Source organism: Nematolebias whitei, chromosome 2, assembly GCF_014905685.2.
Source record: "Nematolebias whitei isolate Nwh7 chromosome 2, NemWhi1, whole genome shotgun sequence".
Classification (NCBI taxonomy): domain Eukaryota; kingdom Metazoa; phylum Chordata; class Actinopteri; order Cyprinodontiformes; family Rivulidae; genus Nematolebias; species Nematolebias whitei.
In genome coordinates, this window is record NC_056499.1 from 37,918,230 (window position 1) to 37,945,729 (window position 27,500).

At 37.9% G+C, this 27,500-nt stretch overlaps 2 protein-coding genes across 2 annotated transcripts in view; both read left to right on the forward strand.

Moving 5' to 3' along the window:
• LOC119424126 (GRAM domain-containing protein 2A-like) overlaps window positions 1–27,500 on the forward strand; it is a 975,280-nt gene that overhangs the window by 385,196 nt on the left and 562,584 nt on the right. The window lies entirely within an intron of this gene.
• The window catches only part of LOC119426831 (A disintegrin and metalloproteinase with thrombospondin motifs 7), a 185,585-nt gene that overhangs the window by 43,706 nt on the left and 114,379 nt on the right, over window positions 1–27,500 (forward strand). Inside the window, exons 3-7 of the mRNA XM_037694417.1 lie at window positions 486–498; window positions 1,770–1,963; window positions 8,427–8,510; window positions 11,356–11,480; window positions 17,586–17,735. Of these exons, the coding sequence (XP_037550345.1) occupies window positions 486–498; window positions 1,770–1,963; window positions 8,427–8,510; window positions 11,356–11,480; window positions 17,586–17,735 (566 nt within the window). The remainder of the gene's footprint in view (window positions 1–485; window positions 499–1,769; window positions 1,964–8,426; window positions 8,511–11,355; window positions 11,481–17,585; window positions 17,736–27,500) is intronic.

The window sequence follows — 27,500 nt, forward strand, 5'->3', positions numbered from 1 at the left end:
ATATATATATATATATATATATATATATATATATATATATATGTAGATAGATAGATAGATATCAGGTACCTCTTGTAAATTCTCTTGTAAATGAGTCCTCGAGGATCAATGGGATTAACCTGTCTAAATAAAGGTTGAATGAAGAAAAAATAGTGACAGAGCAGTGTTGCATGTGACGATAATTGTTAATTTAACACCTTTAAAACAAACTGTGACATGTTCTTGTTTTACCCTGGTTATTTGAATGGATTCAGGCATTTATTTTAAAATGCAGAGTTGTAAAAAAAATAAAATAAAATAAAATTTACATTTCAAGAATGAATAGGACCAGCACGTCCCTGTTGTCTCAACACCCACAGGTGCTGATTGAAACTGTGTTTGAGAAGAATTGTATTTTTTTATTCTTATTGACCCTTGAAGCAATCCATTCAGCCAGCTCTCTGTTTTAATGAATGCTCTTAACGTTCTGTGTTGCCCATGTTCAGGGTCTGCCTTCAGGTTATCAGTCCCAAATCCTGCTTAACATGGTGGTTACATTTTAAAATATGAAGTCACTTAACTCCATGGGGAGTGGTGGCGCAGAGGTTAGAAAAGGCAAGCCTATTCAAGCCCCCGGACAGACAACATCAAAATGTGGAAAGGTGAAACACCCACATTTCCCTCCACCCTCATTTGCCTCACCCTGGGCCCTTGAGCAAGGCCCTTGACTACCCCACCATCTGCCCCCTACACACTAGATGGCAGCTCTCTGCTCCACACAGAGGGCTGTGGTAGCTCTGTGGTTGCATCAGGAAGGGCATCCGGCATAAAAACAATTGCAGTCTTTGTGAGTTAGTTTGCTGTGGTGACTGCTGAGGAAGGGAGAAGCTGAAAGAACAAGTCACTAACTTGACACAAGAGCTACATGCACGTAAAACTGTTAAAACTATTAATATTAAACTCTTAATTGCATTTTTAGTAAATATAGCATTGTTTTTTATTCTCTAACTCAAACATAAGGTTGATCTGAACTGCTTTTAAAGACTAACAGAGAATATTTAGAGAAGTAAGAAGTGTTTTATTTCCAGGCCACACTGCAGATAGTTATGGAGCACCATGGAGGACATAACACGAAGTTAACGGTCTTTCTGTAAAGAAATGCATGTCACCCGCTACCTTTCATGCTCAAGTTCTGAACTATGATCATCTTGTGTTATGACAGAGTTTTAGTCATTTTGGGTAAACCCTGAAAATGTGTTGGCATAATTTCCTGCTCAGATTGTTGTGAATGGCTCTCAGCTACTACCACGTCACATTTTACTATCTAATATCTGTAAAACTGACAGAGTTAAAGCCATTTGTGTGTTGGTGAATGTTGACTTGTCATCTTTCTCCAAAAGTTATTAAGTTGAAGAGGTACATACAGTTTTTACTTTCTGAAAATTTAAATAAAACGTACAGTGGTTCTTGGGACATTTCGCTAACAGACAGCCAGGGTTGTCTCCAGTGGTTTAGTGGAAGAGATTTAAACAACAGTTTTGCACAATTTAAACATTTTTTTTTTCTTTTTTCGTAGCCTATTTAGGTGTTCTGGTGCTTGAAAAAAGGAACTCCAGGTTATTTGTTTTTAGCATTAAAAATACTTGTATTTGGTTGTTTGTGACCTGCTTTAGACTTTTATTTCACAACAATACAGCAGGAAATGAATGCGACAAGATGAATACGTATTTAACGTGGCTCACTTATTAGGTCCTTTTTATTTATTTGTGCTTTTGCTCACCTGTCTTTAGATTCCCGACACAGTTTAGAGGAAAGCGAGCGACGGCGTGCACGGTGGGAGCACAGGCGCCACAGGAGAAGGATTCGACAACGCTCAGTGAGCAAAGAGAAGTGGGTGGAAACGTTGGTGGTGGCTGACCCTAAGATGGTCGACTACCATGGGAGTAAAGCTGTGGAGAACTATGTTCTTGCTGTCATGAACATTGTGAGTATTTGACATTAAACTACACCCATATTATCAGAAAATTCATGTTTACCTTCTACAGCTCAAGATGATCCATCAGAGCACCATCAGATAACTTTAGAAGAAAGTGTATTAGTTGTTAAACAATGCAAGTTAAAAGGTGTTTTGAGTCTTTTTGTAAGGTGCTCAGTTGGATGAAGATTTGAACTTGATAGCCAAATCAACATCATGCAGCTCTGTAGCTATTTTTAGGTAATGCATGTATGTAACTTGCATCCTGCTGAACAGTGCGACCCCGTGCTTCTCAGCAGAATATGGCCCGCAGCTTTTTGCTGCTTCCTCTGGTTCGCTCTCTTCCCACAATGCAACCTGCTGTGACTCCTTCCTCTGATAAATGACACACACGTGCATCTGGTTAGTCACGTCTCAGACTTGTGTTGTAGATTTCATGTCACATTGATGACTTTAGCCAGCAGCAACTTGGTACTTAGTTTAAATTATAGTTACAACTTTTACCGGTATTTGACCATAGTAATAAAAACTTGAAATTGTTGTCAAAAATAAATCAAATAAAACTAGCAGTCTTTGAATGTATCACCTGCCTCATTGTAGGTTTTAGACATAGATTGTGCATGATCTCTTAGTGCTCAGATAATGTGATGGGGATAACTCTCTGCTACTGAAAATTTTAGTTTCACGCCTGGAAAACTGACAAAGTTGTAGCTAATTTTCTGTTTGCCAGGGTTGATTAGCTGTGGCGCTCATCTTAACTAAGGTGGAATTCCAAAGGAAATCAGTTGTAGATGTATATTTAATGATTACTTTAGAAATTATATTAAAATGTATCTAGAGGTTCATGAGATGTTTTGCTAACAGACATATAAGTTTGACTCCCACAGTTCTCCCTTACCGATTTCTCATGCAAAAACAGACAGGTGACAGGCAGGCTTTTGTGGCAGGGAACATAACTTTCCTGGTGTTCGTTCCACTTTTATCACCACCAGGACATGTCATAAAATTATGAACCTAACATGAGATGAGAAGCAGTAAAATGTAGCATGCAGTTATTATCAGCCTATAAAGTACAGATTATAGTGTTTCATATGTCCTGTGACTTAGAAATATTAAATCAACCAATACCTGAATAAATATATTTACTTCTTTTTAAAGTGACTTCTGTTGTAAATTTGTGGTAGAGTTCAAACTAAGTTGAACTGAAGAAACTAGTCATTTCAAAAAAATGTTGTTTGCAAGAAAAAAAAATGCTTGTGATGAAACTCGATATTGGTCATGTCTCCTAAATGAACGACTGCATAATCTAGAGTCTATGTTGATGGGAAGGAGGGTCAGGAGACAGATATTTGGCTGATTCAGTTAGATAAAAAACAGGATAAGGTGGAAAAGGGACACAGGGCTGCTGAAAGGCAGATAAAATCATAGCAAATCCTTTTATTAGACATGAATCTGACATTTATGGAGGAGAGGGTTGTTGCAGTTGTGACAATAAGTTAGTAATGAGAGGAGTTTATCAGCATGGGAAAACATGAGTGATGAGCAGCAATAATATCACTTAATGATGGATATATATATATATATAACAGTTCTGTAATGAACTCACTCAAATAATTGACAACAGTTGTGGTAAACTTTTTTTAATTTTAATCACTTAAGTCTGATCTATGAATCATTCTTGCATAAAACGGCTCTTAAACTCAAAGGATGCACTGATGTTTCAACACTTCACAGACAACTTCGCAAAAAACTATTGAAATTGAATTTTTTTCTCACTTTATTTGTGACAGTTGATCACAGACACATTTTACTCCCATTTCTTTAGTTGAATCCATGAATGCTTTCCAAGGGCACACAACACAGTTCGACAGAAAAAACAAACAAAAAAACAACAACTGTATTTTAGCCTAAACAAGATCATTGATAAAAAGTAATAAGCTGAAAACAGCATGCATTAGGGCAGTTTGGGTTCTTGGAGATAAAGTATAAGGCTTGGGGTTTGGTTTAAAACATTTCCATAATTCTGAAAATGTTACATTATTAGACTGTTTTAACTTAGCCTTGAGTTTGAGTGTGAACAGTCGTGGGCATCTGTCTAGGGTCTTCTCTGATATTTAGCCGATGACTGCAGGGGTCAACTTTAGTCTTGAAAAACTTCATGAAGGATTTGGATCACTTTTATGTAATTTAACATTTAAAAAAATCTGTTGGTAGCTAACATGTTACTACAGAAAAATAAATAAAAAAGGAGAGTAGTGGGAATTGAAGTTCACAGCTGTTTTAGGCATAAAAAGTCAAAATGCTCCACCAGGGTACGAAATGGCTCTACAAACAGGCTCTGCTCTAGGTTTGGGTTGTTCCGGCTGCCAGCTGCTAAATTCTAATATATAATATATCAGGCAACTTGAACAGTGATCTCAGCTTGAACTTTGATTTCACGACAGACCAAATCACATTAGAGCTGCATTCAGGCCTAAAAAATCCAACCCAGCCCGAACCCATCTCTTTTTTTTCCGAGCCTGACCCGAAACTCACCAATTAACTGTAATTAGAGACCCAAACCTAAAAAAAATAACCAACGTTTTTTTAATTAAGCTTTTACTGCTTTTGTAAGCAAATCAGTTTGACATGAAGGTTTTATAAATGTATTTCAAAGAAAGGAAGATATAAGATTTCTTGTTTATTAACAAGAGTCAGCGGATTATTATAGTTATTATAATATTATATTTATTAACGGTCCACGGATGCACGCGGCTGTTGATCCAGTTATCCATCTGTAACAACCCGCCCCCAAAACTAAGGTAAAAGGGGGGATTAATTACACAAAACACTTAAGTCATGGGCAGTTCCTGGAGCTGATAGTGCAAAAAGATTATATTTGTTGAGGTGTAGGAATAACCAAGTACAGTAAACAGGAAATAATTTACCCGCACAGGCAAAAAGTGCTCAAAAATAAACTAATATAGATTGGCCACGAAGGATAACATTTAAGGCAGTTAACACAATTTGATCAAACCATCAGTTATGCCCCACAAACCCCCCAAATGCTTCATCCCATATTTCCATATCAACACATGAAATCCCATAAAACCCATAATTAAAGAACAACAAGTTGATCAAACTTTTAGTCCAACTATCCTCTTTGAAGGAAAGTTTGTTCTGAAAGAGGATGAGGGAAACGCCCACTCAATCTAGGCATCGGCATGCCGAAATAAAAAAAAGGTTCTCACCAGCATGCTCCGCTGCAGTCCTGGGTAAGAAAAAATAATAATCCACAGCGATCCAAACTCAGGGTGAAGAATAATCTGCAGCTAATCCAGGGCAATGGTCTCATGCCAGAACATCCTCGGCAGGTGCGCACCCAAGGAAAAAAAAAGAAACCGCTATCACACACCTTTCAGGAATGTCATCCATGTGACCAGAGAGGCCCGTCTGTGAATTAGATCAACAAAGACCTTAACAAACCCCTACTGTGAGGTGTGATAGGTCCATCTGCATATGTATGTATGTATCTTACCTTAGCTTTATAACTTGAACTCCACACTCAATGTTCTTTGAACTGAGAAAGCTTCTCGGATGAGAAGCGAAATGTCTTCTGTTACAAATAAAGTCCTGTAGTTTTGTTTGTAACTTTTTTGAATTTATCATGTCCTGGATGACTGAGAATCTTCACAAGTGTAACGCCATCACTTCTAAAACTGCATCAAGAGCCCGACCCGGCCCGCCCATCAAGCACATCATTTTGACTCAACAAGCCGGGCCGGTTCAGGCAGGGGGCTCGGGCCAAAAATCGCAGCTCTAATGCACACTGAAAAAGATTTTAAACACTTTAAGAGAATTGAGAAATCACTTGACTTTCTCCTCCATGAAATAATTCAGGAAACCAAAGTAGGAGTTAAAATGTTCACAATCTGGCCTGTTCCAGTCCTCCAGACTCAAGTGCTGTAGGTTTTATTCTGAGTAGCTAACATGATTTATCAGATTATTTTTTTATAGGATCACTTCAAAACAAAGGAAGCCCACAGCAGGGGCAGCTTTGTACAGCCACGTCATTCATCCCCTTAATGTCAACCATACGCACGGTTAAGTTCTGGATCTGAAGGTGTAGTTGGATCATTTATTTCAGCCTGTGATGAAAATGTGAAAACAACTTCATCTGGACTTTGGGAGGAGTAAATTACCACAGCAAAGAGACATAAACATATGAAGTCATGGCACAAAGTAACATTATATGAACAATACTGTGATAATAATTTATGTTATTTACTGGAATCATTTTTGAATTATTTAGTAGGTTTTAGTTACAACACATTAAAATAGTTGGAAAAGCATTTATGTTTATAGAGATTTAAATAAAACCCAGATTCTTACATTTTACATCATACTTTTATTACTCAGGTAATAAACATGATCACTAGATATCTTCATGGAGGGACAAAAAAACCTCCAAGTCAAGAATACTTCCAGATGTTTTGATGTTTTGATCCTACGAGAGTCAGGAGGGGAAACGTGCTGCCAGAAAAGGAGACATTTTTACCGACTGAGCAGACAATAATGCACAGAGGAAGCAGCCATTATTCCATATTTCCTCTCATGGATCTTGTCGTGGGCCTTTCAAGCTTTTATCTCTAAAGCTCCAAACTGTTTTGTTTCGTGAAAACAATATCACAGAGCTTCAATGGAAACCGGAACATATCCAAACAATGAAGTCATCTTCTTCCTCAGACACCAAAGACTATATTGTTTCATCATTGATGCTGCCTGCATCCTGACAATAGATATATATTTTTATGTTGTGCCGTTCTGTGTAAAGTATTTTCTCAACGTGACTCCACTTTGCCACATGATGCCAAATAATCGCTGTGGCACTGAGAATAATTTACAGTAAATAAGTTTTACAAAATAAAAGCTGCTTGTAGGAGCATCGAGGCACCATTTAGCATTCATGACTTGATGCAAACACACAATCAGCAAAACAGAAACACTCTGACATCAGTAGCACATGGGCCCAAAATATCACATCTGAAACAATAGAAACAACGGAGACAAATAGATAAAGATAGACTATGCAAATATTTATTCTTTCTGATAAAAACGGTTAGTTGAATTTTTTTTTCAATTCATTGCTGCTTTTTCAACACCAAAATCCATTCTTTAAATTAGGTTTAAAACAGCCTCATCCCTCCTTCCAGTCAAGCTGTGAAATCTGCTGAGTATGTTTTTTGTATGTGTACAGACTGAAATTTATGAAAACACAATTGTGAAGTTGTGAGATTCATGGGATAGACAGTACCCTGTTTAAAATTAATATTTATTAATATTTGAAATGTTTATTTATATTTATAAAATAATATCAGTTGATACGTATTAGTTCTGGGTGCTAGCAAGAATGAATGAAGGCTTCACCCTCGTGTGATGTCACTTTTATTTGAACACGGCTGTGGCTGAGTGGTTAGAGTGGGTTTTCTTCGGGTACTCCAGTTTCCTCCCACAGACCAAAAACATGCATGTTAGACTGATTGGTAACTCTAAATTGTCTCTAGATGTGAGTGAGAGAATGAATGGTTGTTTGTCTCATTTGTCTCCATGTGTCCCTGCGATGGACTGGAGACCTGTCCACCTCTCACACAGTGATGGCTGGACATGGGCACCAGTGAACCCTGTGATCAGAAAAGGAAGAAGCAGGCATAAGACACTGGATGGATATTGGTTGCGTTTAAAAAGTCTCACAATTAAGAAAAAAAAAAAAGGCAAGCAAAGGCAAATACATAATTTTCATCCTGCACATGTGATCTGTTGTTTAGTAAGAACATCATGTATCAGCAATCTGACCTCTTGGAAGAGGAGTTTCAGACTTTGTCCCATAGACAGATTTTGTAGTTTTAGGCTGATTTTTAGTTGTATTATGGTTTTTATTTATTTTATTTTTCATTTTTCTGGGGATGTTTTATCCATACAAAGCAACACTCAGCTAAGGTCAAGTTTTCTGCAGCGATATGTTAAAAATTCCAGCAGCCCCAATGAAAATTTCAATAATTTGATGTTTGATGGGCAAATTGGGAGTTGCCCTGTTGACACTGATGCTCCACTCACACTGAGTCTTTCAGTGCTTCTCGCCTCTACTTTTAAATATCAATCCAATAAGATGCTCTTATTTTCTCATTTGTTAAGCTCCCTTCACTACTTTCTCTATGAAACATCTGCCTAAACAAACACGCAGCCTTGAATCAAGACACCACGATCAAAATCAAATATCTAGCAACTTTCAGTTTTATTTTACTGCATTGTATCATTTGAAAGTAAGAAATCTATTTAGAGTGACACATTTTAAATCATTCATATTACTTGAGATCAAACTCAGAGGAACTCAACGTAAACTCATTATAGTTTCAAGAGAATTGGTTGAATCCATGCCCTACTCTGTAAATGGAGCTGCCCTCTGGTTTCAGTTTAATATTTTCTTTTCTTTCAGGTAGCAGGTCTGTACAAAGATGCCAGCATCGGAAATGCCATCAACATCGTTATAGTTCGACTCATTTTACTGGAACAAGATGAGGTAAAACCTGATTTGTGTTTTTATATTTAGATTACAGAAAGGTTAACCATGGATTGTGTTTTATTTTTAAAAGCTGGTCAATCACAGTGACAGGTATTCAATTTAAACCATTTTCTCAGCCTAACTCAAAGATCTTACGTTGGACTAAAGCTTTTCCAGCCCCGTTGCTCTTGTTACCCCAAGCAAGAGAAAAGTGAACAAAGAGCAAACAAGCCAGTCCCTTAATTCAGTTTTTTTTTTCATCTAGACTATTCAGTGTTTGTCATAAATTGATTCATAGAGTTTGATGCAATAACGGTTTATTATGCTGAAGAATATACTATTTATTCAATGAACCAGTGCAACCGTTGTGTGTTGTCATTCCAATGTGAATAAAATAGGTAAAATATTTTTACAGTAAGCAATAATTAAAGTAATCATTCAGAATTGATCAAATTCTGAATCCATAAAATTGCCAAAAACTGTACACATACACGAGTTTAGTGTAACTTTATCTCTTCTTCCTCATTCAGTATTGTACAACAAGTATCCAGTTGCCACAACTAGGCTTGAAAACCTTTGTCTAAAGAAAGCCACAGGTCTTTCCAAAGCTAATAAAATTCTCTGGCATGCCAGAAGTTTGATTTATTTAATTTGTTTTGGCGTTTAGTATAGATACTGTACAGGCCAAAGTATTTCTTGGCCAACTTATTTATCCTCCTTGGATAAATCCTCCTTATCCTCATCACTGCCAATACTGGTGCCTGTAAACATCAAAAGTTTCTAAAAGTGCATTATGTGCTGACTTGTTGTTTGCTTTGATTAGACCACCATTGAATAAAATAATAACTTTAGAGACTCTGAATGTTGGTTACAGGTTTAAAAAAAAAAAGCCCTGTTAGATCAATTTAACCACCTGCAGCTGCAAGCTCAAAGGCTCAGCATGAGTTTTATCACATCATCTGGAACCATGCAACATTCAAATAAAGCATATTATTTTAATTTATTTTCTCTCTGTTTCTCTGCATATTTACAACTGAATAAATTACTTAATGCATGTTTTTGAAGAGACAAAAAGCCTCACTGAGCTCTGCACATGTTTTTGTTTGATGCTTCAATAATGTAATCCTTTAATTGTAACATTTGCAGTCTGAAAGACAGTGTTGTTCGTTGTAATTAAAGCCAGCGTTGCACACATTTCAGGCTTCGTTGTGTCGTTAAATTTGATGGATAAACATTGTTCCCTTGCAGAAAAAAATAATTGTACACATTTTAATTTTACTGGACTAACAGTGACAGCTTCTTGGTAAATACATATAAATCTTATTTGGTCTATTATTTGCATTCACATTGCCCTGGTCTGATTTTTCAGAATCGGAATCATAATAAACTTTATTATCATTGTACCGAAATACTGTGAGATTATTTTCGTACAGTCGTCCGAAAGATGGGCACGTTGCTGCTGCTACTTGAGCGCGGCCCCTTATCCTTTTTCAGAATACTTTTTTAGATAGCAAAAGGTAAAAAGCCATGAGGATAGGATAGTGGTATTACAAAAAAAGATCTCTTCACACCTTGTCCTATCAGGACACGATTTAAGACATTAAAAAAAATCTGCCAGTAAGCACATTTATAGACACATTACATATGCATTTGACCGTAAGATGGTGAAATTTGTCCATGAAGCACTTCCAGATAGACCATAGTCCTGATAAGATGTTGGTGTCAGCCAGCACAGTTCTGATAAGCCTTCACAGAAGCTCGGGGGTGGGGGGTGATAGACAACACTTTTCCTTAGTTTACACATATCCCAGGAGAAATTTGATGTTGGCCTGCTTCCGAGGCCAACCAGGGGTGTCAGATTCAGATAAGCCACAATTGTTGATTTTTTTCAGGCAGACTGTTTTTTTCCAGTCAGCCTTGAGTCCTGCTGGTACTTTCAAGATCCAAAATGGCCAGATTTGTGGGCATTTCACTGGTCCGTGCTTATGAGCCTCCTCCAAGGTCGTCTCCAACATTGCTGGCGAGTCCCAGAAGCCGCAGGTGGCCTGCAATTCTCACAAATCACTTCCATCTTATGGTTTAGCTCATAAATCAGCTGATTTTGAGTACTTGAAGCACGAGCCAAACCTTCACACAGACTCGGCAGTTTTGCTATGGCCAAAGCTGCTGCCAAGTCTTCCTCAATAGCCGATAACACAGGAATCCACCCATGCCAAAAAGCAGAAACCCTGCTATCATGAATCCTATTATATAAACATCTTCGGCATCATCCTGAGACAAAACAGAAAGACACATCAGCTCCCAAACTCCCCACAGATCCATGACGTATCCTACCACTTGTGTCTCAGCGGGACATGAGGGCTCTCCAGGACACTGTCGCTTTGATGAAAATATTTTATCGATTGCGTTGAAAGTCCAGCTGAGCAGAGTCATGACAATAGTTTTTGTTTCAGAAGATGTGTAATAAGAGCTCTTGATACACAGACAGAGAGCAAAAAAAAAAAAAAAAGCAGGAGGAGAACAGAAGGAGAGAAAAGGCATCCACCTTGCATGGGAGCGAGTTCAGGAAAAAAAAAGCTCAGATTTGAATGTTTTTCCTAGTTTTGGGATAAAATGTTTCATTATATGTGACTTTTGCTGAATATGAACTATTTATCAAAAAAGCATCAACTGTGAAGCTGCTAAAACCTTTACAGATGGTTGATGAACTGATGTTTTAATTTAACCACACCTAAAACATTTGATAAAAACTTTTCATTCCAGTTGTGTTTTTCTTGATGCTCCTCTCAGCCATAGATGGATATATTTTCTAAGTGTTTTTTTAAATGTTCATTTTGGTCTGTTTGTGATTAATGGCTAACAGGATGATTTAAAGATTACACACCATGCTGACAACAGCTTGAACAGCTTTTGCAAGTGGCAGAAGAAACTCAACATGAAAGGAGACGACCACCCTCTGCATCATGATGTAGCTGTTCTGCTCACCAGGTAAATCCACTCAATCCACCAAAAAAAGTGGGTTTCTCTCCCTCTGAAACAAACAGTTACTTCCCATAGTGAAGGCAGCCTGCAGTGTGTTTGTTATGCTCTTTTAGAGCCGTTATATAATTAGATTGTTGCAGGGGAGAAAACGTGCACCACTTCTATCACAGCTTTTCTTAAATTTGTGTATTTTGCTCTTTATCAAACAGTGCATCAGCAGTAAATTAGTCATCGTAGTCAACAAAAGAGTAATCGGATGTGCAACGCTCCAGTTTATAAAAGAGATGAATTCTTCACAAAAAGTTGAAATGAGTAATTAAGTTGCGTACGTTTTCCCACTGAACTCCTGTGACTTTACAAAAATGTGTGAAGGTCTCCTTTTATATCACATCCAAAGTATTCAAGTTGTGTTCACCAAAATATTGTTTTATGTGTACTGTTCGAAAAGGTCTCTCATCCCAGGTAAAAAAAATAAAATAATTGTTTTTATCTTTGTAAATCTAATGCTGGGCACAACTAAATGGAGGTAAAAGAAAATCATCAGTGAAACATCATGACAGTTCAGTTGTGCTCTGCAAATCCTGCTCCTCTCAGATGTTTCAGACAATTACATTTCAAGTCAGACGTCTGACGCATCTGTGATGGAAAAACATTCAAACAGCAGTAAAAGTTAAAAAAATAAACAGCACAAGGTTTAGGAGTTTTTTGGTTTTTTTTACTTTTCTTTCTTTTACATGTAATTTATTTTAAGGCTAAGTTTTCTTCTGGACAGTTTAAATTGTATATGTTGTAGTGAACAGTCTCATAAGAAATTAGATATATTTATATACTTTTATTGGATTTTTAAAATGGATTTAAAAAGAGAAATCTGTGAATTTCAGTTTTCATTTTATATAATTTTTTTTTTAGAAAGCAATGTTAAGGGGAAAAAACAGCATCATTACCTAAGCTGACCTTTTACCAAAATTTTAGGTCATAAATTCATAAAACAAGATAACAGGAACACTTCAGTTAATGGTAAATGAATTGTACTTATATAGCTCATTTCTATCTTATCAAGATACTCAAAGCTCTTTACACTACAATATGTCCTCATTTACCCATTCATACAGCACTCTACTAGATCTATACAAATAATAATCAGAGCTTTATCACAATCATACACCGATGGGACACACATCGGAGGCAGTGAGGGGTTCAGTGACTGCTCTAACCACTCAGCCACAACTGCCCCAAATAATGGCATACTGAAAACATTTTACATTATAAAATACTTTTATAGTTCATGTTTATTACAAAGTAATTTGCATCAGATTTCTAGTTCAGTCGAAACAGTTTCTTACTTGTGAACAAGGTGCAGTCGACACAGCAAAGTGGAACTAAAAGAAATATCTTGCTTTGAGCAGTTAGAGCTGTAAATTTAAGTGTTTAAACTCTGCAGTTCAGAAATGAACTTTATGTCCTTTAAAACACTACAGAAAACTTCAAAAGTGCTGAAAAAAAGTTCTTTCTTCTTCAGTTTTTCTTTGGTTCAGTTCCCTGCTGTCTTTGACCATTCTCTCCTGCTGCTCTGAAATGATTTATGAACACAGTCACATTACAGTGAGGAAAAAAGCTTTTGCACACATCTTTTCCACGACTAGTCACTGCTGACCTCTGCCTGAACTGTATACGAGAAAAAATAATAAATGGACTGTACTTGGATAACACTTTTCCATCTTATCAAGATACTCAAAGCTCTTTACAACACAATCTGTGCCCTCATTGACCCATTCATACAGCACTCTACTAGATCTGTACAAAGAATAATCAGAGCTTTATCACATTCATACACCGATGAGACACACATCAGAGGCTATGAGGGATTCAGTGTCTTGCCCAGGGACACTTCGGCACGTGACTACTGGTGGAATCGAACCCCCAACTCTTGCATTAGAGGATGACTGCTTTACCCACTCAGCCACAGCCGCCCCTAATGCATACGATTTGCTTTAAGAAATTCCAGCATACACATTAAAATGTTGTAGGAACATGATTTTAGTCTTTGCAATATAATTATTTAACATTAAGCAACAACGACTTGCACAATACTTACTGCTGGGTTTACCAATACAGAAAGTGTAGCACAAAACAGCTTCAAACGTGCAATTTCAAATGTAAAACTGTTATTTTTCTCAAAGAAGAAGCATACCAGAAAAAAAGGAAAATAAACAATGCTAACTAGTTTGTGTTAGATAAGAGTCTTTTTTTTTCTTAAGTTGTTTTTGCACTAAGGTAAGTCTCACATCCATAAATTAGGCAGATGATTAACAAAACCTTAGTTTCGCAATTTGACTTGTTTCTGCCTTTTTTATTTTTATGCTGGATATTATGGTGATGTTCTTTAAATACACAAATTGGGAATCATTCTTACCTTTGATAGTCTACTGTGAGACAATAAAGCTAATTAAAAACCTTAATGCTTGTTCTAATTATTGTTTGGTATATTTTCTGGTTCAGTGAATCTTTGTCTGACTCAGACATTTTCAAGTTTACAGGCTTCTACTCAGTCTTGAAATCAAATTTACTTTTAGTATCTTTCATGTCTCAATCGGAGTCCTTCACATTTAGAATCTGATCTAAAGTGACTTAAATCCTAATAAAGCCATGTCCAAAACATAATAAATTTTAACCATTTAATATGTCTGTAAATCATTGCTGACAGTTCATGATGTCTGTTGTAATGACTCAAAATATACACAACTTCAGGTCTTTTACTTTATATTTAAAACATAGTAGCTTATACCTGTATAGTTTTTATAAATTATAAAATAGAACATAACAGAATAGAATAGAACAGAACAGAACAGAACAGAATAGCACTTTAGTGCTGTTGTTTCATAAATTCATCCATTATCTTTACTAGGGATGCACCGATCCACTTTTTTTTACTTCCGATCCAATCCCTATACCTAACTCTGAGTATCGGCCGATACCGATCCAGTTCCGATATCATGATCATCGTTGATTTTATACGAGGCTGTAATAATCTCCTCTCAAGTACAATTTGTACAAATATATGCATGCATGTCCAAAAAGGCAACTTGAGGTAAGTTGTATTAATGTTGGATAAGTTTTAAAGTTAGAATTAAATTCTAACACAAAACAAGTTTCTTTTTATTCCTAGCTTTAAAGTGGATATTAAAGTGATTAATTTAAGTGATTGTTTAAAGTTGTTTTATATTTTTTTAAACAAGGGGCAGATATAAGAATTTTTTTTCTTCTTTCTGCACTCTTTTCATTCAATGTTTTCTTTTTGATGTTTTTTTATATTTTGTTTCATTTAAATGAATGAATAAATGAATTAAATAAAATGTTAAATGGCTTCAAACATCTGCTAAGTTCATGGCATAAACCAAAAGACATGTTCCTGTTTTTAGTATTTTACATCACTTTATAATGTAGCTGTTTATGTTTTTAATATATATAATTTTCAAATCATGTTTTTTATGATTGTCTATTGTTGTACTGATAAATATCTCCTGGAGGGTAAACTATATCTTGGCTGCAAGTATCAAGCTGTGAAATCCTTCGTTTTCTACAACTGATAGTGGTTGGTCATTAATTATGATGAAGTTTAGCAACTTCTCGGTAAACATTTGAGCTCTATGGTTTCAGCGATGTCTTCTTCTTGTTCAATCCAAAGCAGGCAGCCTGATTTGGGGCAGCCGCGCTCAGTCTGTCCCTCCTCAGAGACGGACAGACTGAACGGGGCAGAGTGGACGCGGCTGACCGGGGTCGAGTTGGCCACCCTGGGTTGACCAAAGAGTAGTGCCCCCGCTGAAGCCACGGAGCTCGAATGTCCATCGTAAAACTAACTTTACCGCGGTTTAATGTGGCGCTATGGCTCTGCAGACATTGCACGTTGCTGCATTGCTTTGTGGTGTTTTTAGTGTAAAATACTTCCACACAGCGGACATGTTTCGATGAAAAGTTTGTTAGCTGTTAGCCACAGTGCTGCTAACTCAGTCCTCACGTTGTAGCTGGCTGTAAACTATGAACTGGATTTCCTGAATGTGAGGCGGGTCTTATTACTCTGGGTCCATGAGACACGCTGCCGTTCAGGAAATCCATTCCATAGTTTGAAGCCAACATACATCATGGATTGGAAATATCGGCAGGAGGATCGGTAAATCCGATACGTAAATTATGCTGGTATCGGAGGCCGATACCGATACTGGATCGGATCATCCCCATCCCTACTCTTTACCCGCTTCTTCCTTTATGGGTCGCAGGGGTCACTGGTGCCCATTTCCAGCTATCACTGTGTGAGAGGCGGAGGACACCCTGGACAGGTCTCCAGTCCATCACAGGGCCACATAGAGACAAACAACCATTCACTCTCTCACTCACACTTAGGGACACTTTAGAGTTACCAATCAGTCTAACATGCATGTTTTTCGTCTGTGTGAGGAAACTGGAGCACCCGGAGAAAACCCTCGCATGCACGGAGAGAACATACAAACTCCACCCAGAAAGGCCCCTGGACCGGGATTTGAACCGGGAACCTGCTCACTGAGAGGCAGCAGCTCTACTAGTTGTGCCACTATGCTGCCCTGTTTTAATACATAATAATAATAATAATTTAGCAATTGTCTGTGTAAAATTGCAATTAAAGGAATGGGCTAAAAAATTAAATGTGACTAAACATTACCAACAATAATCAAAGTCTTGTCTGAATGTATACGTCTTCTGATTGAATCTCTATACACATTACTGCTGTGAACTGCTGTCTGTCTTTGCTAAAACCCTCTTGAAAAATGGATTTTAAATCCCAAAGGTCTACTTTTCTAGTTAACTGAGGAGAATAAAAGGTGGTTCATACAGACATAATTTATTTAAATGTGTTTAACATTTATTGTGCGGTATGTAGCTACAAGATGTTTGCTACCAAGCAAGGTTCTTCTGGGACATCATGAACAAAAATGGTACAGAATTTAAAGGACTTAAACATTGCAACTACTGCACAAATTAAATGTTCTCCAATAACAGTACTGAATTAACCACGCTTTTGTGAGGGAAAAAGTTTATTTTTGAAACAGTTCTTCAGTGTCCAGCTTTTAAATTGACCTATAATTAAAATGATATCCAGCTAGTTTGAGCTCTCTGAAATTCACTGCAAAAGATGACATGTCTAGACTTCACTTGTCCTAAACGGTGCACAAATGAAATCAGTTGCACGTGTGTGGGAGATAAACATTATGTAATAGGGTCTAAACTACTTGAGCTGGAGGTAGTCTAAATTTAGCCTATAATTTCATGGGTGAATGAAGGTTGTGACCAGATGCATCAGTATATTTACAGTGACTCACACAGCATGGGATGCAGGTATAATTGCAGATAAAACTGTCCAAACCGAACAGGTTTGTTCAATTTTGACTTCTTACATCAGTATAAATGAGACCAATTTACCAGCAAAGTGAAGAGATGTCAACAATCAAGCAAATTGAGATAATTTTGGGACAAACAAGGAAGTGGAAATAAAACTGGAGATAAAACCATGCGTAATTGCTGAGGGGGAAAAAAATACAAAAAGCAAAGTGGTTTAGTGAATAATAAGAACTACGGCAAAAACAAGTCAACAGATGGGGAAAATATCAACTGGTTATACGTAAAGGTTACGTCAAAATAGTTAGACGCAGACAAAGTTGGGGAAGTTTGTTAAAAATTGAAGTTAAGCACAAATAAATGATATTTTGTCTTTTTGCCGTATTTCTTTTGATGTATTTCTTTCTTTGATCTTACTTCAACTCTCAGCTGATGTTCTTTGACTTTTACTTATTTTAAGTTCACATCACCCCAGATATTCTTCATGCTTCTTCTGTTCTCTCTTCATTCCTATTCAGCATACCAAACCACCTCCTTACAGATTTTCTATTTTGATACTATTGCTGTTTTTCAGTGAGGGCATTGAAAACGAAAACATTCCCTTTTTTATTTTGCAAAAATATCCTGTTTGCATCTAAAATAGAATCAAATGAAGCAGTCATTTATCCTGCAATCAGTGACTGAATGAATGATCCCAACTGGCTGAAGATGAAGTATCTGACTAACACTCTTGTCCTTTCACAGGAAGGACATATGTGCGGCTGTCAACACACCGTGTGAGACTCTGGGACTGTCTCACGTGGCAGGGCTGTGTCAGCCACATCGCAGTTGCAGCATTAGTGAAGACACGGGACTCCCAATGGCCTTCACGGTGGCACATGAGATGGGACACAAGTAAGGTTTCATTATGTGGGAGTCATATTCATCACAGTTTATTAAAAATCAGTCAAGTATCATTTTATTGACAGTTTTTCTTTTAAAGTTTTCAAAAGCCAAGTTAGTCCAGATTATTTGATAAAGATAAACACACACACAAATGTATAAAGAGATTTTGACTCTCGTCAACTTCTGTTTCTTTTCTTTGAGCCCTTGGTGTTTCTCAAGTTTCTCATGCTCCTTCTTCCTGATGTTACAGTCACTTGGGATTGTCTCTTTCTCCCATATGTTTCTCCAGTATTGCTGTCTTAGCTCTGGGTCAAAATAACTTTATGGATATAATCTTATGTTCTTCCTCTGCCATTGAGACAATACTCTGGATAGTGTGGTGGAGAATACCCTGTTTTTTTTCTTCTGGCATTTGCTTCTTGAGTTTATGTCTTTATGCAAGTAGCCAGAGCTTTGAGGTATTGTTTGGCAGCCTCTGGAGCCCCAGGCATGGACATATTGCTGTGGCTCTTTATTCATTGCACCTTTCTGTTGTTCTGACAGCTGTTTGAGTTCTTTCCCTGGTGCCTTGATCTTAGCTTCCAGCCTCCTTCTCCATGGTGGGGAATGATCTTTATTGACTGGCTTGATCTTATAGCTGAGCAAGTCCAAGATCACTGTGGATGTGTTGATTAGAAGTTTTTTGGTCTCTATGACGGCGTCACTAGGGATAATTAGCAATGCTGCATTCACGACTTCTAGCAGACTTTCAGAAGATGATTTGTCACTTAGCTTGGTCACAATCTTTATTCTCAGGTCAGCTTCTTTTGTATTCAGTTCCCCAGGGCTTTTTGATGGGGCTTGGTACCCATAAATTGCTTCTCCACGGGTGTGGCTTTAATCAGTTCACATCAACACAGCACCAGCCAATTGTGTGTCTATTAACTGTTCCTCCTCATTTTTTGGACTCACCTAAGCCATGGTTCCAAGTGAGCTAAGCCAGCAAGTGAATTTGACATCAGCAAACTGCAGTTGTTGATTGGCCCGTGGATTGAAGTCACTGGATGAGCAAGGCTGTACTTGAAAACACCTCCTGAAGTGTCATTTTCTATCTGATCATTGCAGAGCATACATTCCTGAAATAGCAATGTGAGCTGCAAATCACATGTAATCCCATGAACCAGTGATGAGGTGCAAACCTATTTGTCTATTCTGGCTGATGAGCACATATAGCGTGAGCTTGAAGGAGCCACAAGGAATGAGCAACTGTACCAAGAGATGTATGGAAAAACTGGTTCCACATGGCTACACTCGAATATATGAACAATGCTGGGACAAATGTTAAAAAATAAAATTAGGCTACCACCCACTTTGCACTGACAATCCCACCCATAGAGTGAAGGACATATTCCCAATGGAGACACACCTACACTTGAGTAAAACCAAATAGAAACAAAGCTATTAGAGTTTTAGTAGCCCATTTCTCATCAGAATGTCTTAGTTCCCCAACATCTGACACTGACCTTGTTAATCTGGGGGACGTCCAAGCTGGCATGGCCTCATAATTATGTCTCTCACTTATTGTAAATGAGGTTGATCTGAGGCTTTTTTTTTTTCTCATTAATTTAAGCTTTATTTAAACAGGTTAGTCCCACTGAGCAATTGAGGTTGGCACTGGGATTAAAACCGTGAATCCCTGATATCCCCACACCAAAGTTGTGTGACTTAGTCACTTAGCCAATATGGGTTGGAAACAACAGGAAAGAAGCACAGACTAAACAGAGTTCGTCTAGGTCTACTTTCTTTGGGAAGAACACCCAAATTAAACACAACTTAATGTCATACGTCATGTCAATAATTCCTTACATAAATATGAAGAGGAGATCAAGTAAAGACAGTCAGAGTTTCTTTATTGTCGTTCGCAAATAAAAACAGTAATAAGATCTAAGATATGAACTAAGAAAAATGTTAACTAAAAATATGCTAAGCACTAACAGCATAAAAACAATACGCCAAAGAGCAGCACAAACATGAGTCTGTGTGGGAAGAAGGGCACGAATGAACATAGCATGAAACAGATCAGCAGCAACATGACGTGATTTTTCACAGTGATTATTCTGGTTAGGGATTTGTGAGTCTAACAGCCTCAAGGTAGAAGCTGTTCCTCAGTCTAGTGGTTCTACAATTAATGCTCCTTAACCTCCTTCCTGAGGGGAGTGGGACAAAAAGTGTGTGTGCTGGGTGAGTGGGGTCCTTCATGATGCAGTTGGCACTCTTCCTGCATCTAGAGGTGTAGATGTCTGTTATAGTGGAGAAACTGACTCCAACAGTCTTCTGTGCAGCCTTCACCACTTTCTGCAAAGCTTTACTTTCTGCAGCTGTGCAGCCTCCATGCCACACGTTGATGCGGGAGCACAGGATGCTCTCCACTGCACACCTGTAGAAGGAGGTGAGGACTGAGCTTCCCAGACCAGCTCGTCTCAGCCGCCTGAGGAAGTAGAGTCTCTGATGAGCTTTCTTGATCAGGCTGGTGGTGTTGTTGCCCCAGCTGAGGTTGTCATTCAGGTGCACACCCAAGTACTTGTAGCTGGAGACCACTTCCATTGGGGTGGGGGTGGGTGTAGGTGTGTTTGTTCCATCTGGTTTGTTCCATCTGAAGTTCACAATCGTCTACTTTGTCTTCTTCACATTGATGTGAATGTTGTTCTTCCTGCACCAGCTCTCCAGGTGTTCCACCTCCTGCCTGTAGCTGGACTCATCATTGTTTGTGATACTTCCAACCACTGCTGTATCATCTGCAAACTTTACAATATGACAGCCTGGATAGGTAGGTGCACAGTCATATGTGAGACAACAAGAGTAAGAAGATGTGGTCAAATTGAAGCCTATAGCAGCATCACTAAGGGCTAGCTCAGGAAACACAAGCCAACCCCAACAACAGGATTTATCAAACAGGAAAGATCCAAGCAGGGGCAGCACGGTGGCACAACTGGTAGAGCTGCTGCCTCTCAGCGAGCAGGTCCTTGGTTCAAATCCCGGTCCGGGGGCCTTTCTGGGTGGAGTTTGCATGTTCTCTCCGTGCATGCATGGGTTTTCTCCGGGTACTCCGGTTTCCTCCCACAGACCAAAAACATGCATGTTAGGCTGATTGGTAACTCTAAATTGTCCCTAGGTGTGAATGAGAGAGTGAATGGTTGTTTGTCTCGTTTGTCTCTATGTGGCCCTGTGATGGACTTGCGACCTGTTCAGGGTGTACCCCGCCCCTCGCACAGTGATTGCTGGACATGGACACCAGCGACCCCTGTGACCCAAAATGGAACAAGCGGGTAAAGATAATGGATGGATGGATGGAAAGATCCAAGCCTAGTCTTAAAAGTAGACAGAGTGTCAGCCTCACAGACAGAAAATGAAAGTTGGTTCTGTGAGAGAGGAGCCTGAGAGCTGAAAGCTCTGACTCTAAATCTAATTTTAGAGACTATAGGAACTACAAGTAAACCTGCAATCTGGGAGTTAAGTGTTCGGTTTAGAAAATATGGAGCAATAAGTTATTTAATGTAGGATGGAGTGTTTTTTTAGTTTTGCATGTGTAGAGATTCCAGTTTTTTTTCTGTATTCACATCATGTTTTTGCAGCTCCTGAGTGGCAAGAAGGAGTTTTCTCCTCCTCAGCAGTGGCTTATTCTCCTAATGAGCCACCTGTGGTGTTTAATGATCAAGGCTGCCAGAGGAGGACGCTGAGTTGGCTGGAGTCTGGGGTATGACTGGAGAGTGACATAAAGGCCGTTGAAGATTGTCTAAGAAAAACTTTTTTGTTGAATCATGTGAAGGGATCAAAATGGCAAATCAGTAGGAGATACAGAGGATGATATCAATTTTTAAGGAGTGGACACTGGTAAGTATTGTGAGAAGGAAAGGTAGAGAACATGGTGGGGGCAAGATGTAGGACGGGATTTTTCAACAGCCATGGAAGTAAACAGGAGTTAGAAGAAAACAGTTTGAATGAGGATAAAGTATAAGAATATTGAGAGGGAGGAATTCAAAATAATATTTAAATTCAACAAAGAGAATAAACAGGGAAATTGTAGTCCCATTGTACTATCCAGATAAATTAAAAATAAAATTGATGATGTAGAAATGGCACTTATATTGAAAGATGAAAAATTAATGGTAATTTGTAGAAAACAAAACAAAATAAGGCTTTAAACATCAAAAACCATTTGCAGAAAGATGATAGAAAGAAAGGTTATAGAGAACCAAACTATTAAGGAGTTGATTACAGAGATACTAGTTGATGAGGATTTAGAAAAAATAAAAGGAAGCATTGTTGGAATACAAGTAAAATTATGTGAAAAAGACTGTCAAAAAAAGCAAAGGGACAAAAAGTTGGAAGCATGTGAGTTCTAATAGAATTTTCAGAAGCAGTTTTACCAGAAAAAAAATCTAAATATCTGAATAGGATGCAAGTTTGTCAGTCAGGCCTTTTATACCTTCTCCACTTCACTGCTTCAAATGTCAGTGTTATGGAAATGTAGCAGCAATGTGTAAAGAAAAGCGGTAATACTTTACAATAAGGTACACAAAATTTGATTAAGTACTAGGAAATGCCTCAGGACTGAATCAGGAGCTAATGGGTACTTAACCAGTATTTATTGGGGAACACAGCCAAACCTTGTTAGGGGACTACTGGTTTGTTACCACTACCCATTACCTCCTGATTCATTCGTCTTTGCTTTCCTTGGTAACTACCCATGAGTTCTTGATTAGTTCCTCTTCATTTACAAGGTAACTAACCAGTAGTCCCCTTATAAGGCTTGGCTGTGTGTTCCCCAGTAAGTACTGCTTAACTACCCATTAGCTCCTGATTTGTTCCTGATTTGTTCCTGATTCGTTCCTGAGGCGTTCCCAAGTAGTTAATCAAATTTTGTGTACCTATTCTAAAGTGTTACCAGAAAAGCAGAGGTGTCCTAAGTGTGGAGAAGAACATACATTTAAGGAATGTAGGGAAGAAACACAAGAAAAGTGTTGCAGCTGTGGAGGGCAACACAGATAATTATGGAGGATGTGAGATGAGGAAGAGGGCAGTGGAAATCCAACAGATCAAGATGACCAAAAATATAATCTATGCCGAAGCAGTCAAGAGTGTTATAGGACAAAAGAAAAGAGAAATAGGTCAAATAAAGAATCAAATCCCACAAGAATGTAAACATCAACCAGAGGAGAACATGTCAATGACTGCAGAGAAACTTATTTTATTCAAGCTTTTTTTAAGAGATATCATGAGAAAATGTAAACAAAAAATTGGAAACAGATGGGAGGTTAGGAAAACCCAATGATAAAAATATACGATAATACAATGGAACGCAAGAAGTTTAACTGCAAATGGACAAGACTTTAAGATATATAGATGGGCTGTACAAAATAAAACAGAAATCACATGTACTGTATACAGAAGACATGGTTAAAATCAAATTAAGAATTTGTTATTAAAGGATATACAAAGTACAATAAATGCATAAAAAGGAAGAAGAAAATGCTATGTGTTGTCATCATTGCATGTTCAATGATGAAATTAGTTTTCTGCATTTAACCCATCACATATGACGTACACCCAGGTGGAGCAGTGGGCAGCTACAGTATGCAAGTGCCCAGGGAATAATTAGGGATTAGGTGTCTGGCTAAAGACACCACTGCATGTGGGCATGGCAGGGAGTTGAACCTTTGACATTGTGGTCCCAAGCCGGCTTCCCTACCTCTTCACCACAGCCATAGACAAGAAGGAAATGGAGAAGGATGTGGGAGATTCATAAAACAAGGAATTCAATATCAGATAATATTTTGGATTTAACTGGGACCTTGAGTACACAGTTTTGTTCCACCTCATGTACCATTTGATGCAAATGACAATAAAGATATTTGAACTTGATTTTAGAAAAAGAAATACAACTAGAATATTTAATAGTTAAAATATGGGAAAATGAAGGAAAGTACAAGATAATACATTTTTATAACCCATGCAAACACTGTCACTGGAGGTGATGGAGGAGGTGTTAAAATATATGGATGGGAAAGTTTGGTTTGGGGTCTTTGATGCAAATAGTACTTTTTGGGGAAAGTGTAATGATAGAAATGGACAAGTAATGGAAGAAGTGCTGAAAATTAAAACAGTGTATGTTAATTACAGGAAGGGAACAAGAGTAAATGTTAGGACAGGAGCAGAGTCAGCCATCAAGCTTACCGCTCTATCAAATTAATTTGCAGGTGTTTGTATGTGGGGCATTGATAAAAGGACAGTAATGGGCAGTGCTCGTTATCTTATTAAAATTGAATTAGGAATAAAACCAGAGAATAATAAAATAGAAGCAAGTAAGACATTAGTGTTGAAGAAAGCAGACAGGAATAAATTCAGATATATTACTGATGAAGAGTTACAGAAAATTGATTAGCTACTGTTCTGAATTTTACAAGGAGCCAATGGAGAGAAATTCAGTATTCCTCTCAGCAACCTTTATGTGCTTCTGGAGCTTAATTTCCTTATTTTACAGCAAATAGGCATTCAGAACGTTCAAAATCGAAGCCTGGTATGAATACAAAAAACAATTGAAAAGTCATTTTGTTAGTTATGGCTATTTTGTTGATGATGATGATCTTCACCATCATGATAATGATACAATTTTTGTCTCCAGCTTTTTGTGAACTTCTATATGTGACTTTCTAACTTTCTCTTTCATGAAGCAGTTTTCTTAGTTTGTTTGCTCTCTTTATTAGACTTTCTTACATTTTATTTCAGAGTTCTCAGGTTCTCAGTCCTTCGTTCACTTCTTGTTCACTTTTCTTTTCCCAAACAGATAATTAGAGCAAATTGAAAACTTCTAATATAGTCTAGCCAATTTTATTTATAGAGCACATTTAATATAGAAGTTGTTACCAAAGTACTTAACAACAACATCAGAGTAAAATTAATGGAAAAAAATAACGCACAACTAATTTTAGTACTGAAAAATTAATTAAAAGCATTATAAACAAGAACACAGAATTACAACAACAACAAAAAAATACTAAATCAAGTCACACTGTGTGAAATGCCAGAGAAAATTGATGTGTTTTTAGCAGAGATTTGAACATAGGAAGGGATGTGGCCTGCCTAATGTTGGGGGGCATATTGTTCCAGAGTTTGGGGAACATGACTGAAAATGCCCGATCACCTCTGAGCTTCTGTCTTGTTTTTGGAACAGCCAAAAGTAGCTGATTGGATGATCTCAGGGCCTGAGAGGAAACAAATATATGGTTCCAGTAGCTCAGAGAGATAAAGGTGTATGAGGCCATTTAGGCACTTATAGGTCAACAGAAGCATTTTTCTATTCTAGAATGGACAGGGAGCCAGTGAAAGGAGGATAGAACTGGTGTAATATGCTCAAACCTACGAGTTTCGGTTAATAGCCGAGCAGCAGTATTGTGGATGAGCTGGAGACGCGAGATGAAGGCCTGGCTGACCCCAACATAGAGTAGTCCAATCAGGTCGTGATAAAGGCATGCACTAGTTTCTCAAGGTCGGGTTGGTAATATACAAAAACAAATGGTAAATGGATTGTACTTATATAGCGCCTTTCTATCTAATCAAGATACTCAAAGTACTTTACACTACAATCTGTGCCTCATTTACCCATTCATACAGCACTCTACTAGATCTCTACAAAGCTAATTGAACAAATCATTCTAAAGAGACTAATCAGAGCTTTAGACCACATTCATACACCGATGGGACACACGTCGGAGGCTATGAGGGGTTCATTGTCTTGCCCATGGACACATTGGCATGTGGCTGGTGGATTCAAACCCCCAACTCTTGCTTTGGAGGACGACTGCTCTAACCACTCAGCCACAGTCATGCAAACAAAAAACAAGAAAACATCCACTACAAAATAAAGTGAAAGATAACTTTAAAGATATTTTTAAACTATAATTTCAGTGTTGATGACATACAAAAGTAGTTTTACCCCAAAAATATAATTTGAAATAACTTAACAAAAATGTTTCATCCTTTTATTTATTTATTTATTTATTTATTGGGGGGAGGGGGGGTCTGTTATTGATTGATTTGGAATTGATAAAAACAGCATGCAGTTGTGACATAAACCTCATAGAAGTCTAGTTATAATTTATGTCTGAATTATTTATAAAGTCACCTTCAGCAGTTTACTCTCAACTGCATGTGAAAAGGAGTCCTTTTTTTATATCTGTATGGTTATTGGGATGTGTTTTGTGGGTGTTTGTAGAATGCATTAACAAGTCTTAGATTGACAGGAGCCCCTTGTGGATACTCTGCTTTCTTAAAAGGAGAATGTATTCATTAATTCTCTAGTGGGGTCTCTGAGCTCTCTCTGTCTGAAGGTATTGTTCACAAGTTTAAAGTGCATTAAAACAAGAAGTTTTTTTAAATGAGGTATGTATACATGCTTAAGACGATCTCCCAAATACTTGAGTGTTAAGCTTTAGTTCTTGTATAACCTTCAGTTTGTCTGTTTAACTCAGTGCATAATTGAAACCCTCAGAACCATAATTTAACAAGGTGCGCATTTCAAATTAGATGATCTTCAGGCATTTAAGAGTTTAGTCCTTGACCCATTTCTTAACTCATAATTTTTTTATTTGGTCCAAAATCATTTTTCAATCTGTCACTACATTAATTCGTAAAAATAAGCCACTTTCTTCATGGACTGTTTCTATTAAGATCTAGATAGTGGTCTGTCCTTAGAGGGCCAAATTTAAACCAGCTGTAGTAGTTTTGTTTTGCAATCGCAGTGCATGGGTAAGATCATGGGTAGCACGGTGGCGCAGTTGGTAGAGCTGCCGCCCCTCAGAGAGCAGGTGCCCCGGTTCACCGGGTAGAATTCACATGTTCTCTCTGTGCATGCGTGGGTTTTCCCCGGGTACTCCAGTTTCCTCCCACTCTAAATTGTCCCTAGGTGTGAGTGAGAGAGTGAATAGTTGTTTGTCTTGTTTGTCTCTATGTGGTGCTGTGATGGACTGAAGACCTGTCCAGGCTGCCCACCCACCTCTCACACAGTGATAGTCGGATATGGGCACCAGAGACCTCCGCGACCTGAAAAGGAAGAAGCAGGGTTTTTTTTTTCATTTACTCAGCTTTTATTTATCCAGGCTAATCCCATTGAACCCCGGGGACTCATTTACAAGAGAAATCTGATTTTAACAAAGAGTGATGACAACAGTAGACAACAAAGACGACAGTAGACAATCATAAAAAGCATACAAATTGTGAAGAACAAGTGAAAGAAAATGGTATTAAAAAATGAAATAAAAACAGCTAGGTTGTAAATCGATGTAGAAAACTAAAAACAGGAACATGTCTGCATTGTTTTTTGCCATGAACTTAGCAGATGTTTGAAGCCCCTTGGGAGGTCAAGGTTGAGAGCTTCAGATCTTTTTGCAAGATATTCCACAGTAGGAGAAGGCCCTTTTGTCTATCTCAGTCCGCACTGAGGGAACAATGCATGCATGTAATAATGTCCTGAGAGCGCACGCTGTAGCTGCACTCATGCAGTGACATGTAGGAGGAGATGTATGAAAGCAGCAAACCAAGAAGTGATTTTAAGATGAAAATGTACCAGTGAGAGAGTCTGCATGAAGTTAACCAGTGAATACAGGGTGCAATGGTGGGTACGGTAGTTACAGCCAGTTATGAATCTTAGAGCACCATGACAGACAGAGTCCAACATTTGCAGGGTTCTTGTAGTGGTGCTTGTAAAGAGAAGGAGTTAAAGAGAATGGACGAATGGAT